At 42.7% G+C, this 16,001-nt stretch overlaps 1 protein-coding gene across 3 annotated transcripts; it reads right to left on the bottom strand.

Moving 5' to 3' along the window:
- Nucleotides 1–1,409: 1,409 nt before the first annotated feature.
- Nucleotides 1,410–15,507, bottom strand: BIRC7 (baculoviral IAP repeat containing 7). Of its 3 annotated transcripts, XM_042046673.1 has the most exons (8): nt 14,965–15,500; nt 14,254–14,712; nt 7,008–7,539; nt 5,899–5,998; nt 5,213–5,294; nt 5,082–5,127; nt 2,997–3,062; nt 1,410–2,516 (listed from the first exon to the last, which is right to left on the bottom strand). In XM_042046673.1, exons 2-8 carry the CDS (start codon nt 14,458–14,460, stop codon nt 2,314–2,316), a joined length of 1,236 nt encoding a protein of 411 aa, XP_041902607.1. In that variant the 5' UTR covers nt 14,461–14,712; nt 14,965–15,500; the 3' UTR covers nt 1,410–2,313. The 3 variants fall into 3 exon arrangements, with proteins under 3 accessions (XP_041902607.1, XP_041902615.1, XP_041902620.1); XM_042046681.1 differs by lacking the exon at nt 14,254–14,712 and having other exon boundaries at nt 14,965–15,502; XM_042046686.1 differs by lacking the exon at nt 5,213–5,294 and having other exon boundaries at nt 2,415–2,516; nt 14,965–15,507.
- Between the last annotated feature and the right edge of the window lie 494 nt (nt 15,508–16,001).

Below are 16,001 nucleotides of genomic sequence, written 5' to 3'. Positions count from 1 at the left end.
CCACACTTAATTACCTCCTCCAGTTTTCATTAGCAGAGCCATTCATCCTCATGCTCTGAACTCCTGCTTCTGCTCTGTGCTAGACCCACTCCAAGTACCACAAGATGACACAGTGACCCTCTGTTCTGTGAGGGCACAGAGGGCCAAGTCCACTCCATCCCATCCCATCTCCAGCCTGATCCAGGAGCAGGGAGCAGCTGAAGGTGGTGCTCAAGTGTGTTCCCTTATCTCCCTCTGTTGGGGACAGACATCCCTGGAGATGTTTCTTGAACAGCATGGTACCTCTTTCTGAAGGGACATTTCCCCACAGGAAAAAAAACAGCTCCTCCCTTCCTGATGTGGAAAAGCCACAATTTTCAGTGTTCAGTAGGAGAAACCCCAGAAGCTGGTCCATTTCCAGCCTTGCTTAGGTTCCAGTCACACTGAGATGAGTTTGGGAGGAAATAACACTGCTCCAGCAGTGAGCTGCTGTTTTCCCTTCTCAGATTAGCACATATATTTAAACTATACACTTTTGCTGTATTTATAGAGACGAAACAAAGCCAGTGATATCTTGAACCCAAACAACACCTTATTTGGCATGGTGGTGACATTCTGCTCCCTAGGAAAGCTGCTGGGTCTGGCAGAGACCCAACCAATTCCTCCAAGAGTTGCAGAGTTTAAACCACTCAACTTGTAATTTCTCTCAGCTTTGCCAAGAACTAATATTCCCTTCTGAAGCAGGGATGAAGACAGCTGCCTTCCCATGTGATCCACATAGATAACTGACACCTTAAAGTTACTCATAGGCAAGCCCATAAGCCTGTTTAGTAACCAGAGCTGGAACCAAAGAGAAGCAGTTCCAGAGCCACAGACTAAAGAGCCACCTACCAAAACTCTGCAAAGGGCTCAGATGCAGAATTATTCCCCATTTGAACAGTTTCATGTATCAGATCCTTGTTCTCCTGCATCCTTATCCCTTCTTTTGCAGTTTAAGATAACCTGGACAAACCAGATTCTTCCCTGTGAGGCCCCGGCACAGGGTGCCCAGAAAAGCTGTGGCTGCCCCTGGATCCCTGGAAGTGTCCAAGGTGGGGTTGGACAGGGCTTGGAGCAACCTGGGATAGTGGAAGGTGTTCCTGGCCATGGCAGGGGGGTTGGAATGAGATGAGCTTTAAGGTCCCTTCCAACCCAAACCATCTGAAGCCTCTATGACCCATGTGCTGTCTGGTGAATTCCAAAGGAAATTAGTGGATGGTGAGAACAGTTGCTTTTCTTACTCATGCCCATGCAGCACTGAAGGACAGATGTGATTTACAACCTGATGTCACTCTAACATCTTAGGACACAATCACAGCCCTCCCCTGGTAGGGAATTGTACTACAATCAGATACTCAGACCTCTAAATTAAACAAAGGAAAAAATTTATTCCATGAAAAAGAACAGTTTATTTTTAAAAACATATTTCCTTTCCCGTTCAGTTAACAAGGGATACTGTGGATGAAACTTACTCTTTTTGGCTACATGATAGAATATTCCATTTTAAATAAGAATCACCAGTTTAGCCAGCAAAGAGATGTTCTAAAAAGGTATTTTTCCAGAGCTGTTTTCTAGTAGGATAGTACCCAACAGCCAGGGAAGAGCTCCATAAGAAGCTTCTAGGAGACCATTCAGTGACCCTGAGCAAAGAGCCTTTCACCTGGGGAGGTCAGCTGAGAGCAGAGAGGTTGGAGAGTCAGGCCAGGCTTTTCCACTTAGTTATGCAAATTTGAGTATTACTGAAACATTTCATCAGTTGTCAAAGATTCAACAAAAAGGGGAGAAAAAGGTAGATTCTCCCTCCCCTACAACACGTTGCTGCTGAGTATTCTAGTCTCAATGGAATGCATTTTGTACAAAAAATACTCCCATTTTCAATCAAACTTCCTGAAGGAATCCCTAGCAGAATAATTTCTAGACAGCTGCTAAGTGAGTGAGAGAACCAGAGAGTCTGCTGAAAACAGCCTTTGATTTCAACACAGAGCAAAGAGTCACTTGAGAACACAAAAATGTGGAGGAGAATCTCTGTCAACAACAGCCTCATTTGGAGGACAAAAGAGCCCAGCAGAGTTTTCCTGGAGTAGTCCTAAAGCAAGATCAGCAAGAGTACATCAAACCAGCAGCTATTCCTAGGAACACTGTGCATGGGAGGCACATTTAGTGAGTTTTCACACTTATGCCAAGCTACCCTGCAAATAAGAATGCTCCAGCATCAAACTCTTTACTTATTTCCTCCCTCTGCTGAGTTACAAATGAGTTGTACAGACTTATCTTTCCCCTCAGGTGCATCATGGCTCAGGACATGAAAGCTCTCACACTCCCCTGGATGACAGCTCTGCAGATGGGACACAGCCTCAAATTGAGGGCACATTCTCCACAAGCTACCAGGTGGCCACAGGGAACAAACACAACAGACACCTCTTTGTCCATGCACACTTTGCACATCCTCTCCTCTTGCAGGCGGCGGAGCTGTTCTTCTGTGCTCAGCTGAGGCTCATCTTTACCAAAAAAGAAAAAAACAAAAGCCCAAACTGTTAATGTTGTCACAGCTCCAGAGTCCCAGCTGTGACAGCTTAGGAAGTCACACTGCAACTTGCCCACTGTTTTGTTCAGACTGTGAAGATGGCAAAAGTACCTCTTAGGCAAGTTTCATTTAAGCTGGAAAACTACAGCTATTGTAGACTAGCTTATCTACACAAGATTCATCTTATCTACACCTGCCGGACCGAGCAGGGACACAGATCAACAGCATTTACTATGGTACATAATTATCCTGATAAACTGGATTCTTTTGTAACAGCTGCTTCACAGGGGCATTCCAATCCCTGAAAAAGGGTTTCTGTGCTCAGGTACCACTCAAACCAGCACTCAGTCCCCTTCAAAATTGAAAAAATGAGTTAGTATAATGATACTGTTATTCTAGAAGCCCTCCCAATTATGCCGAAGCTCAATTCCCCGCCACTGCCAGCCCAGAGCACCTGGTTCCTTTTGCTGCACAGATCGCATTTCTTGTCTTGATGTTCCAGTCTCTCGCTGAACAGCTCCTGTATAACCAGAAAAGAAGATGGTATTGAATGCTACCCCCCTTTATCCCTCTCCAGACAGTGCTGTGTGAAAAGATGAAATACCCTGGACCTCAGAAGCATTTAGTTAAAAATTTCTTTACTCAGCCTGGTGTGGCTGATGTTCTCTGTGGTGCTTCAGTAGCTATGTAAGTTCACTCCCTGCCAATGCCTGTCTGTCCATATCACATTCTCTCCTCAAGGTTGGTTTATCTATGACATCAGCTGGTCATTCCAGCTCCTATACTGCTATGTAATCAAAATTTCAGGTTTGTGGATTTTTTTTTCCCCATGTTAGCTACAGAAATGGCAGACCGCGCTGTGGAGGCAGGAGCTTTGGAACTGCATCTTCAAGTAAAATTCACTTGGCAAACAGGCTTCACAAAACAGATAACACAAGACAGACAGAAGTTAAGGAAAATATATACTATCTAGACAAAAAGCATGGCTGTTTCTGATCAAGTTATTGATCCAATTTTAAATAGGCTTGGAGTGATCATCCATCCTAGAAGCTTTGCTTCAGAAAACTGCCTCTGTCTGGATCAGATGTGAATCTATGCACAAGCCTCCACATCGTGGAGCTGCCGGTTACTGCAGCTCTGAGGGCAGCAGGAAACACCAAGGATATCCCCACCACAGCCCAGTGCAGGCAGATACAGCCACTGACATCCCAGTAACCACAGCTTCTCCAGGTTTCTTTAAATCAGAACCTCATTGCTCAGCCTCCCAAGGGAAGGCAGGCTTGGGGGCATTACTCCTCTTAATTCCAGCCTGGGCAGAGTGAAGGCAGACCCTCAAGACACTCCCAGAAGTGCTCCAGATGCAATGAGGAAGAGGTTAAACCCCAGCCCAGGTGTGAGTCAGGCCTACCTCTGCTTCTTCCTGCACTGCTGCTGGCCCCCCCACCTGACTGCAGCAGGTCTGAGATCAGCTCAGACTCAGACAGGTAGAAAGTCCCAGTCAGCCCAAATTTATTCTCTACCAGGATTGCCACCCAGGTGGGGTCAAAGCCCATCTGCAGGACATTCTGCACTATGGCACTCTGATCCTCAGAAGGATGAGCCAGCAATTTCCAATCTCTCAGAGGATCTGTAAAGCAGTGAACAGATACTTTACCAAAAAGGCAGAGCTTTGGGCAAAAAGTGTGCCATTCCTTGAAGGTGTTCTACATAAAATGGCATTAATATATTCTAGAACACTCCTCAAGCTATCCATATAGCCAGATTAACATCCACATTTGTTTTTTACTTCAAATCATAATTCACAAGAAAGTTAACCAAAACCAATTTCATAAAAGCCCAGACACTTATTTTGGATGGTTTATTTTACTTTATCAGTGAACATAGTCTCCTGTGTTTGGCATCAGCCCAGAATCCTTATCTTTGTTTTCACATCCCAGAACAGAAGCCTCGGAACTGCTTTCATGAACATCAAGTGGAACATCCCAATTAAGGCCTCTCCTACCTTAACCATTCATCAGTAACAACAGAAGTAGGAAATTCAGCTGGCAATCTCTTCAAAAGCTCAAGTCTTGCTTGAGCTTATGGGAGCCAAATTTCACCTACTTACATTTCTGGGAGCAACTGATAAATGGGAATAATCCCTAGGATCAACACTTTCATGAACGCCTAGACCCTCCACTGTTCTCTGGTTTCTTATCAAGCCTGTTTAAAATGTTTTAGTGAAAGAATTTACAGACAGACATCAACAGCAAGAGCATACAAAAGCCAAAGGTAAGTTAGGCAAGCACTCAAAATTCACAGGATCTCCAGACTAGCTAAGTGTCTCTGGTCTTCGACTAAGAGGTCTCACTAGAACAAGTAACTTTGTTTCTTGAGCTAGAGACCATTTCCTAAAACCAAAGAGAAACAGCTGCTAGAATATCAAAACATCTCACAAACACCCTGTCTACAGAGGGCACAGGAGCTGGGGTGGGATGATGGAACTCAGACTACACCAAGTTCACCAGAAGATAGAACACCATGGAATTGCTGCACTAACCTTGGGAAGGAGAGGAGTCTTGCTCAGTCTGATCCCAGGAATGTCTCTGAAAATGACACAAAAAGAAGTGTGTTCAAAACTCCACCATCTACCAAACCTAATCCACTACACACAAAATATTAATGACTCACTGGAGCCAGCAGGGTGGTAGAAAAGGTTGCCTGAACGCTGCTAACAAATTCTCTCCCCCTTGAGTGCAGTAAAAATTCACACCTATGATCAGAAAGGTTTAAAGACATTAGTACAGGATCTCCCAAGTGAAGCTAGCAGTAGTAGTTTGAATTTTAGAAGCAAAGGGTGCTATGAGCAATAAGCAAACCGCTATGTATCCATTAAACACAGGGTTTCTCCTGCCCACCTCTTGCACAAAGACTGAGAAGTAAGAGATCATGATCCCTCCTCCCCCTTAATTCAGTCTTCATTTTGGCCCAGGATGAGCTCAGTTGTAACATGCTTTAGAATAGACCACAGGAATTGTGATGAGAGAGCAGTTCACAGGAAGAAACAAGAACTGCTGCAGAAACCCAAGGTTTACAGTACATTTCTTCTAGTACCTCAGAGTGGGAGAAATGAAAGCTCTTCTTTGATGCCAAAGAAAGTTATTTTAATTGAACTCTTAGAAGGTAAATTCTAGGTCAAATTGGAGAATCTCAGGTCTGAACTGTGCCATTCCACCTGAATTTGAACATCTTATTTTGCTTTTAAGGTGAGAGGATCTAAATATTTCTATCCCATGAAAGAAATCTGTCAGTATGAAATGCATGACCTATCTTTTGGCCTTGCTATGAGGGGTATTTGTTAACCAAGACTGACTTACTCTGGATACCATTTGGCATGTTCCCTCCAAGGATCATCTCCAAAGGACCAGCTCCTCACACCTCCATCACAGTAAAAACACCTCACTACATCTCCTTGTCCTGAAAGAGACCAAGAGATTGTTTGATATCTGAGACACTACATGCTCTACACTAACCCTGAGTGAGAACCTGGGGCAAGACTCAGCACAAAACACAGGCTTTGGACAGAAGAGATGAAACATGACAATTTACCAGCACTGTGGACGTTGTACAGGGGCAGGAACTCAGTGTGAGCTCCCAGAGCTGCAGCTGGTTGAGATGATTCCAGAAGGCAGTCACAAGCTCACAGGCAGCATCTATGGGAGCAGCTGAGCTGCCATGCACAGCCCCCCCCAGCCAACCCCCCTGCCTGCATTTAGAGCAGAGCTGTAATTAGTTGTACCTGTGAACACACTTTGCTCACTAACCACAATCTGCCATAGCACAAATATTTCCTCTGACTGGTCAATTCAGAGATGAGTATTTCTTCAAACCTATCACCTAACCAGCAAAGCATTCTCAGAGGAAAACAATAACATTATATTGATATTCACATACACGTGATTACAAGAAATATTACAAGTCTTCCCAAAAAAAAAAATGTATCTTATTTCTGTATTTCAAATAAAGTGTTCTTAGAACAACAAGCCAGATGTGCTGACTCCATACAGCTTTCACTCAGATTTGGGGTTTTGAGAAGAAAAAGCTTCAGTGCAAGATAGAGCCTATGCAAAACATGACAAACCAAGCTCCTCAAGTCCTTTTAGCAGTGCAAGGAATAAATACACTCAATGGATCTTCAAGCACACACTTTTCTGTCAGTAAAACATCTGCTTAAAACACATCACATTTTCCACTCCTGCTGGCAGGGGAGTTTATTTAGTAGTGGACCCCTCAGTATCCAAACAGAAGTTAAATGTTGAAACAAACTGTGCACAAGCAGCAAGTAAAACAGCACAGGCACAAGGAAGGATGTGGTTTTTAACTACAATGCACACACTCACAGGTATTTATAAGACCAGTAACACATAGTGAAACTTTCAAAAGTTAAGGTGAGTAAGAGTTAAGGACACTTCTCCCAAGTACCCACCTGTGTAAAAGAACCCTGCTCTAGCCAGTTGCTCTGGATGCATGTGGGAATTTTGAGGCCAGTTCTCAAATGTAGACAGTCTCATCTCCTCTGTGACCATCTCAGGGTACTCTGGCTCATTGGGCAGGGCTGTCTCCTCACTGACTATCCCCTGCAAGAGACTCAGGATCTGCCCATCCACAGTGTCAAAGATCTCCTGCAGGGACAGCACCTCCTGGTTCCCAACATCCTCACCGCAGATGTATTTACAGGAAGGGAAGAATTTCATGTGCTCTATTATGGGGCAATCAATAGGTCTCCAGTCCTTCAGGACACCACCACAGCAAAAACACTGCACTTCATCCCTGGGGCCCACGTAGAAAAATCCAGCCTTGGCCAGATCCCGGGCAGACACAGGGGCGGTGCGGGGCCACTGCTGGAAAGTCCTCAGCCTCATTGCCATGTTCCTCATGCTGGAATCAAAGAGCTGGCAGCGAGCACCCCTGGGCTCCGGCTGCTCTGCTGCTGCTGCTGCGTCCCCCATGGCCGTGCTCTGAAAGAGAGGATGGGAGAGCCCAGAGCAGTCAGCTGCATGCCCAGCACCAGGCAGCACTCACCCCGCATTATTATTCCTCATCCCCACGCACATTCCAGAAAGCTTCTGGTATCAACAAAGCCCAGCTTGTTTCAGAATTGCAGCCCAGCCACAGACCCTGTGTTTCTGCACTTTGCTGTTGAACTTTTCTGAGCACTCACTGGTGTCTGATGGGAAGAGCCCAGCGCTTTCCAAACCCCTCTGCCAATTTACAGGAAAGATGGAACAGAGAGAGGAAGGCAAAACCTGTGCCATCTCCCAAGCTAAACCAATCCTGATTTTGGCATCTGATCTGCAAGATAAATCCCCAGCCATTTTGCTCAGCCTTTAAACTAACATTAGAAAGGCTCTGCTTTTTTATTCCCCAAACCAGGCACACCATAAAACAGAGAACAGCCACACCCAAACAAATGTCTCAATCTCCTATTTACAGCCAAACACCAGGCAAAACATCAGTAGATTTTTCGTGACCTTATTGTTATGATTATTAAGCACTGAATATCCAGAAAGAGCTCTATAAAAGAGAACCTTTCCAAGCCTAAAATAATTAGGTGCAGTTTCTATGAGGTGGTGTCCTTAAATCAAGGATTTTCTAGTTTTTGTCATTTTCTGCTCTGTCCTCCTTCTGCACAAGAGTAAGAGTGAAATTAAAGAAGTTACCAGTGCCTGATTATCCAAGCTCTCATCTTGCTTAAGTAACAGCCCTTCCCTGGGTGATTAAGCTGAACTGCAACTCAGCCACTGTGTCCAACACTTTCCCTATGGCTGGCAAAGACACTTTCAAACAGCCTTACAATGACACAACTGAGAACCAGGAACAAGTTAATTCCTTTGGAGTGAAGTTCCTACAAAGTGTAACTAAGTTAAAGGTGCAAAACCAAGCTTGCTCAGCCACATGCCTCTCACAACAAAAGGCAGCAAGGAAGAAAAAGCTCATTAACAACCAGAATTTCATTCTATAATGACAGTGACAGAAACCAGAGTTGGAGGGAAAAGCTCTAAAAGTGTCTTTCAGAAACTGTGCTTTATTTAATACAATAAAGAAGTTACTCAGGAACTATGCCACTGCTATAAAGAAAAATCCAAAGCCATTAGTCACTGATGCCCAGCAGAATTTGCAAGCTAAGCAAACTGAGGAGCAGACAGATTATTTGCTTTCACAGCAGATTTTACTCTCAGAACACAGAAGCTTGGTCACCAGGCACAGCTCCCCAATCAGTGCTGTTCCCATCTTGGGCCCTAACAAAACAAAAGCTATAACTCTTAAGCTACAACAAACTCTGGGTTTCACAGAGATGATGACCAGCTTGTCTTAGCCTCCCTCCACCTAGAAAGCCCTTGAGACCAAGCTTCACAGCTTTTGCTTTGAGGTGCAACATAGGAGAACAAACATATTTATCTTTTGCTTATTAAGAAGCCCATTATAGTGTACCTGCATATTCACGTGCTCAGCAGAAGATTTATTAACTTTGCTAACAAGACTCCCCAAACCAAATTAAAATTTTAAATAGCTATAACACCACTAAAAATTAATGTTCTTTCACAACCTGCTACTTACATAGTAATACAAAGCCAAAGCAACATTGCAGTTCATGCCACCAATTAGCACAAAAGAGATAAAACTATTTGTAAAAAAAACCAACTTTACCTGAAGCAAACGAACAAAAACCCAGAAGGCTTCCATGAATTAAAATTCTCTCAACACCACAAGCTCCACACAAAAATCTTCTCTCCTCAGAAGCCTCTCCCAAAGGAGAAACACCACCAAGGCATAAATGAGCCCACCTGCCTCAGAGGCCATTTATAATGCTTAGTTGCCCCCAATTGGTTAGGTTTGGACTGAAATTCTCTATTGGCTAATGAGTCCAAATTTCATCTTTATAAATAGGAGTCAGGAAGCAAAAGTTAGGCTCAAATTTTCTCCAGAAAACAGCTGATCTTGTTAAAACCTAGTCTAGTGCCAGGTGTGATATCCTGATTCCTATGATACAGTGGCCTCCCTATTTTGCTGTGACTGTAATAACAGTATGGCTGCATCTTTTCAGCTTGTTTTCACATGTGGTTTGCACCTGACATTTCTTAAGAAAATGTACTGTAAAATTAGCAGATAAATAGCAACAAGAATTTTCTCCAGACAGTTTGAACAGATTGCATTTCCCTTACTTTAGGAATTAAGTCTTTTTCTACAATCGCATTTTCACAACTTGAAATCCTCCTATTCCTTTGCCTTCCTGTGGTCACAATTCCACAAAATGGAAGATTTTAAGGATAGTTTTGAAAGGTACAATTACTTGAAAATGTGTTTTTCTTTACCACTGCCTGAGAAGAGGCATAAAGCTTCTTCTAAACTCTTGACAAAATATCAGTTCTCCGTGTAAACATAAGAACACGGGTGGTTTATGTTTCTTAGAAATGATAAATTAGCTTTTTTCTTTTAATAAAAAGATCCAAAGTCTTTCTTACAGGCAAGCCTATACAATCATTCTCATTAAAAAGGACAGTGTTGGGTTTTTTCTAATTAAATACTTGTTAATGAAAGCCCCTGAGCAGTAGAGGGCAGTGCTTTTATACGACATTTACAGAATCTTGTAACAAGAGAATGTGCTGGAGAAGTTTGTCCTTAGTGAATTTCTCTGTAATAAAATACATATAAAGATAATTGCACATTATCTTCTGCTCCATGGATCCTGTTCTTTCTAAGTCTATGCTGATTCTTGAAGAATGCATCCTAAAAATCCAAGGGACAGTGTTAACAAAATCCCTCCTACAGAGACTGTTTGGGGTCTGCTGATGGGTTGTAGCAAATCACCTGTTAATCAATAAGAGTGACTGATAATTCCGATTTTATGAAGCATTTTACAAGCAATGACCTCATCTTCTACTGCTTATAACCACCTGGCTTCTCAAAGGTGTGCACAATTCCACCTATTTTAGGAGAACACCCAGCCTGATTGTTAAAGAGGGAAAAGCTGTATAAATCTCAGAGAAGTTCAAAAGCAGCTTCTAAGTGAATTGACAAAATTTATCTGTTTCTGGAAGTGGTTATTTGGGTTTTTTTCTTATATACATAATATTCTTCCATCATAAAAACTTCAAGACAGGTTTAAGGTTGATCATCTGTGGGATACACTTGTGATTTTGGGGGGAACATTTCACCAACAGAGGAAAACTGAGAAGGACCAGTGAGATAACTGTAGCAGAAGAAGATGAAATGATACCAAGTGTGGTGCTGAGAGCAAGTAAACACAAGCCACCATGTATAAATCATAGGATTTTATTTTAGCACGCCAAGATTTGGAAAGCAAATAACATATTCAGTAATGTGTTGCATGCAACTTACATTGAGCTTTTTTAGCAAGTCATACATTTTCAGTTCCTTTTCAGAGCATTAAGATGTCCTACTGAACTTCTGAATGCGTCTTAAAATGAAGAGTGTCATGAGCTAGTGATAAACAAATGTGGGAATCAGTAAACATCAATCAGGAGTCCAGGACAGATCAGTGATAATGATCAACAGTGCCATCACTAGACAGTGATTGGAAACACTCGATGAAGAAAGTAATATAAACATGATTAATCAAAAATCTGCTTGCTGTTATCAGCCTGATTTGGAAGGAAAACAATCAATAAATACAAGGCCCAGAGTATAGCTGGAGACAGCATAATGAAGAGCTTGAAAGCACTGGAGTGACTGGAGCCCCTGGAAAAACTCCAGCAGAATTCAGCATCTCTACCCTTGAGGTGCTACACAGCTGTAAGGGGATGAAGCTTAGCTTGAGGAGGACTGTTGTGCTTTCATCAATAAATTAAGAGTTTACTGAGGAAAGAGGCTTTTATAACAGGGGAAAAAAAAAGGTATCAGTTGGCACTGGTGAAGAAACGAAGAGGCTGGAACATGAGACACTATAGCTTGCCACTGCAATTGATGTGTAAAGGAACCGGATATCAAGCAAATTTATAACATAATTCCTATTCCCACTTGCTCAGATATTAGCCACTATGAAGACATGGATCCATTTTGCAGAAAAAACCATTCAGACCCTGTGATATAAGTGCTTAGCAGCCTGAAACAGAGTAGACAAAATCATTACACTTAAAGCCCTAGACACAGATGACTGCTGCTCTTTCTCCATTTAGGGCCTCTCTTTTCCTCTTCTGGCTGCCTCCTCCTCGTGTGTTGTCCTTCCCCTTCCTTCCCTCTGCAGGGCCAGCTGGTCTCATCCTGCAGCACAACAGCTACACTGCTGCTCCCTGGGGAGCTGCTGGCACTGCTCCTGCCACAGGAACACCTGTGAGGAAGCCTGTCGGCTCAGCTGCCTCCCAGGGCAGTCCTGAGGGACCAAAGCACACTGCTGGACATTGACACAGAGCTCCACAGCATCCATAAAACAAATCCACTGCGGACAGGAAGCAGGATCCAACCCAGTGAATAGTGACAAGACACACTGAAAAGTGACTGGTCACCCCTGGGACAAACACAAAGCCATTCCCTCAGGGCAGGGCAAAGCTCAGAAGTCTCACTTTGCTGTTTCATGCAGCTCAAATTTTTCTTTTCCCATAACAAGTTCTGCTATACATCTGCAGGGATCTTCTCTGCCTATCAATGTCTTCCTTGCTGCACTTCCTTCAGTGGACTTTTCAATAATAATGAAAAGCAAATTTAACACATTAATAATAATAAATGATTTATTTCTTCACACATTAACAATCATTAATTCAGGAAGCCTGGAAAATGTTGCTATGAAGTAAATAATAGAATCCCAGAATGGTTTGGGTTGGAAGGGACATTAAAGCCCACTCATTCCCACCCCCTGCCATGGGCAGGGACACCTTCCACTATCCCAGGTTGCTCCAAGCCCCATCCAACCTGGTCTTGGACACTTTCAGGGATCCAGGGGCAACCACAGCTTCTCTGGGCACCCTGTGCCAGGGCCTCACCACACTCTGAGTACACCAAACCTAACATCAAACCTAAATCTCCCCTCTTTTAGTTTAAAGCCATTCCCTCTTATCCTATCACTGCATGCTCTTGTAAAAAGTACACATACTATACATAGAGACTGCTGGAAGTAGTGCACAGGTGAGTAACAAATACCTGTTTTGTGAAGTGATTTCCTAGGGATTCAAATCTTTCAATCTCCTGCTGTAATTCTTTCCCCTGACCCCCACTACCATGGCATTTGATTGCCTCAAAACTTTAGGTATTGTAATAGTTAGGAATAGCTAAATGTAGCTTGCAACGTGATTCATGGAAGTGCTTCAAATCAAATCCTATTAATATCCCAGCCCACAGAACAGAACACAGTACATATGAAAAGGAAAATCTGCAAAGCACAGCAGATACTCAAAAAATCAATAGAGGAACTGGCCTTAAAATCCTACTGTGATCTGAAAGAGAAGCAAACTAATATACCAGTTCTTTGAAACAAGGAAAACTCTTTCATAACTTTGTGGTTTAAGTGTTCAGCCTATTATAAAAAATATTTTTGCTATTGAAGAGTGGGTTGACTACTGTTCTCTTCTTTTTCAAAGGAAAGTGTTTGTGGAAAATAGCTTCTCTTTTATTTTTCTAAATGGCTTTTGGAGCTGAAAAATATGAGTTTCTTTTTCAAGGGTCATTTTTTCTCTTCATTCAGTTTTCTACCCCTTCTTGCCCTCGCTGTTGAACCCAAACATCATGAGGGAAAAAAAAAAGAAATAAAGAACAACCCCAAACCCATTATTTGTTGTCTTCTTTTGTTTCCCATAACATTCTGAATACTTGAAAAAAATCTTCAAACATTCAATGCTGCTGCAAATTGAATGAACTATTTTCAGTTTTCAGCAGATCAACAATCCAAAGATCCAAAGAGCAAGCAGAGTTCTTAGAGGCCTGAGCAGCAGCACAGGGATTGGGAATACAAATTAAAGTTGAGGAGAGAACTGTAGGGCTAAGTACATTTCCACAGTGAGTATGGAAAACATAAATCATATTCCCTTGATTTTTTCCTTCCTAAGTAGCACCTGGCAGGTTTCCCCAAAGATGAATTGTGCTTCTTCCTCTCCCCCTGACTGATCATTTCCCAGTTCCTTCCGATTCTGACATGGAGGAGCCTCACATCTGGGCTTTATTCCCTTTACCTACACCAAGCCAGGAGGTACAGGAACAGAAGACCTGGAGCCTCATGTAAGCTGAGTGGCATTGCAACTCCAAATTGTTCACATATAAAACTAACAGCTCCTCAGAAGAGATTCTTACCCACTTGTGACCAAAGTTCCACCATTCAGCCATTAAATTACCTGTAAAGAAGGATTTTTCAGGCATTGTTGTGATTCTAATGGAGCTCATCCTACTTTATAATTGGCAGAAAATCAGCCACCAAGAATCACAGAACATCTGATTTTCCAATTGAATCCTGCTATAGTTTGGACTGTGTTTTCATTGCAGAGAATGTGCCTGGCTGCCTGAATATTGCTTGGGCGACAGGCAGAAAGCTCTATTCCTGAGCTATTCACACTACAATCATCTGCTTTTCTCCATGCAAATTGGCCTGGAATAGGTTTAGTTTGTCCCTGTATCAATAATCAATAGCAAGATTGAAAGACGAGGAAGAAAGACAACAGACCAACCTGAAGTCACTGCAGAGAGCTAAAGGGGAAAAAGCACAACAAAGTAACCAAAGACAGACTGACCTTACAATTTAATGGAAACCCCACGACAGCAGCAAGAAGGAGTTGCCAAGGATGAAGATCAAGAGGGAGACAGGGGAGAGTCCCTGTGCTCAGTCGTTGCTCCGTTGAGCTCCCTGCCACAGCTTTCCAAGGAAGTTGTCTTGCAGGGAACAGCATGTGTGATGCTGATGTCAGATGGGATCTGTTCACAGGCCACACTCTTTGCATATGATTTCCCTCCTCATGTTTTCACAAACAATGTGTCAGTGACATGAGAAACAGGAGAGAAGAACAGATACAATTTCTCTGTGCGTCTGCTTTTATTTTTCACCCTCAAATGATGGAAGTCAATGCTGGATCCTTGGTTTGGGAACATTCCACAGGGGTGTGGGGTCCAGGAGGGAGATGATTCTATTATGGCAGTATTTGATTTTCTTCCCTGATCATAACAGAGAGTGCTGCATAAAATTCCTGAAAAATCTAAATTAAAAAAAAAAAAAAAAGAAAACACCAACAAAAGTATTCTGTATCTTACACATGAACTGTTCTGAGATTTCAGAGAGTATTAGCAAGGGGAAAGAAAGATAAGTACAACTTTTTCTTAAAGTAGAAGAACACATTTGTTTCAACTAAGACAAAACCAAACCCTGCGTCACCCCCTGGGTTACAGTGTTACTCTCCAAGAGTATCCTAAGTTATATAATATATATATAAATATGAGTATCACCTTACCCATATCCTTCGACTGAGACTTTTCATCTTCCTGGTCTTATTTCTAAAAGATTATGCACTTCTCAATGGATAGACAAGATCACTCTTAGCATTACCAGGAAGAAAAAAAATCCACATTTTCCAAATGCAAAAGACAAAAAAAATATTCCCACAAAGACCTAGATGTGTACATGCATGTATATATGTGTCCTGCTGCCTTTGGGTCTAATCTAACAGGTACAGCCTAAGAGCAGCCCCCTGTACATTGGGATGCTGAAGCAGAGAGCTCTAACGTTCTGCCCACATGCTCTCCTGGCGAGGATGATTCATAGTCACATCGTTTCTATATCGAGATGTGAACATATACAATCACATGGACTTCGGAGCAGTGCCCATCACCCAGGCATCCAGCCTTTCCTTCTCCTTCCACACACATGTTCCTCTCTCCAGCCACGATGGTCACTTTTTTCGTCCTGTTTTTTTGAAGCTCTGTGCTTTGGATGGCCTTTCCAGCTCACTCAGGGACTGCCCAGAGCAGGGATTTACTGACTTGCTCCATAGCTACACTAGAGACAAACAGAATTGGAACAGGCCAGGTTGGAAAGGGCTCGGAGCAACCTGGTCTAGTGGGAGGTGTCCCTGCCCATGGCACAGATTGGAACAAGATGATCTCTGAGGTCTCTTCCAACCCAAACCATTCTGGGATTCTAGGAAAATACCAATTATTACTTGCTACCTAAGTCAAACAGAGAACACGAAGCATCTCCAGGCGCTCTTTCTTCTTTATGTCTGATCAGAAAAAGGACAAAAGTGGACTCTTCATTTCAGATATTTTTTTAGAACGGTAAGTACAAACTCAAACTACCAAGTTCCAAACATGTGAACACAGAGAAGACTCTGGTTTTAACTGCATCTAAAGGAAAGCATGATTGTGTTGTTTAGTGTATTTCACAAGGATCAAAATTTGCCACTTTTACCCCCAAAATGAAGCATGGAGATGTTACAAAACTTTGTAGCTTGCGCAGCTTACACCTTGGCCCTATTGAAATCAATATAAA

Source organism: Corvus kubaryi, unplaced genomic scaffold (assembly GCF_017639235.1).
Source record: "Corvus kubaryi isolate FWS band 111438036 unplaced genomic scaffold, C.kubaryi_AGA036_p1.0 134, whole genome shotgun sequence".
Classification (NCBI taxonomy): Eukaryota; Metazoa; Chordata; class Aves; order Passeriformes; family Corvidae; genus Corvus; species Corvus kubaryi.
Note: the sequence above shows the minus strand (reverse complement) of the source record. Positions and strands in the feature narration are given on the sequence as shown.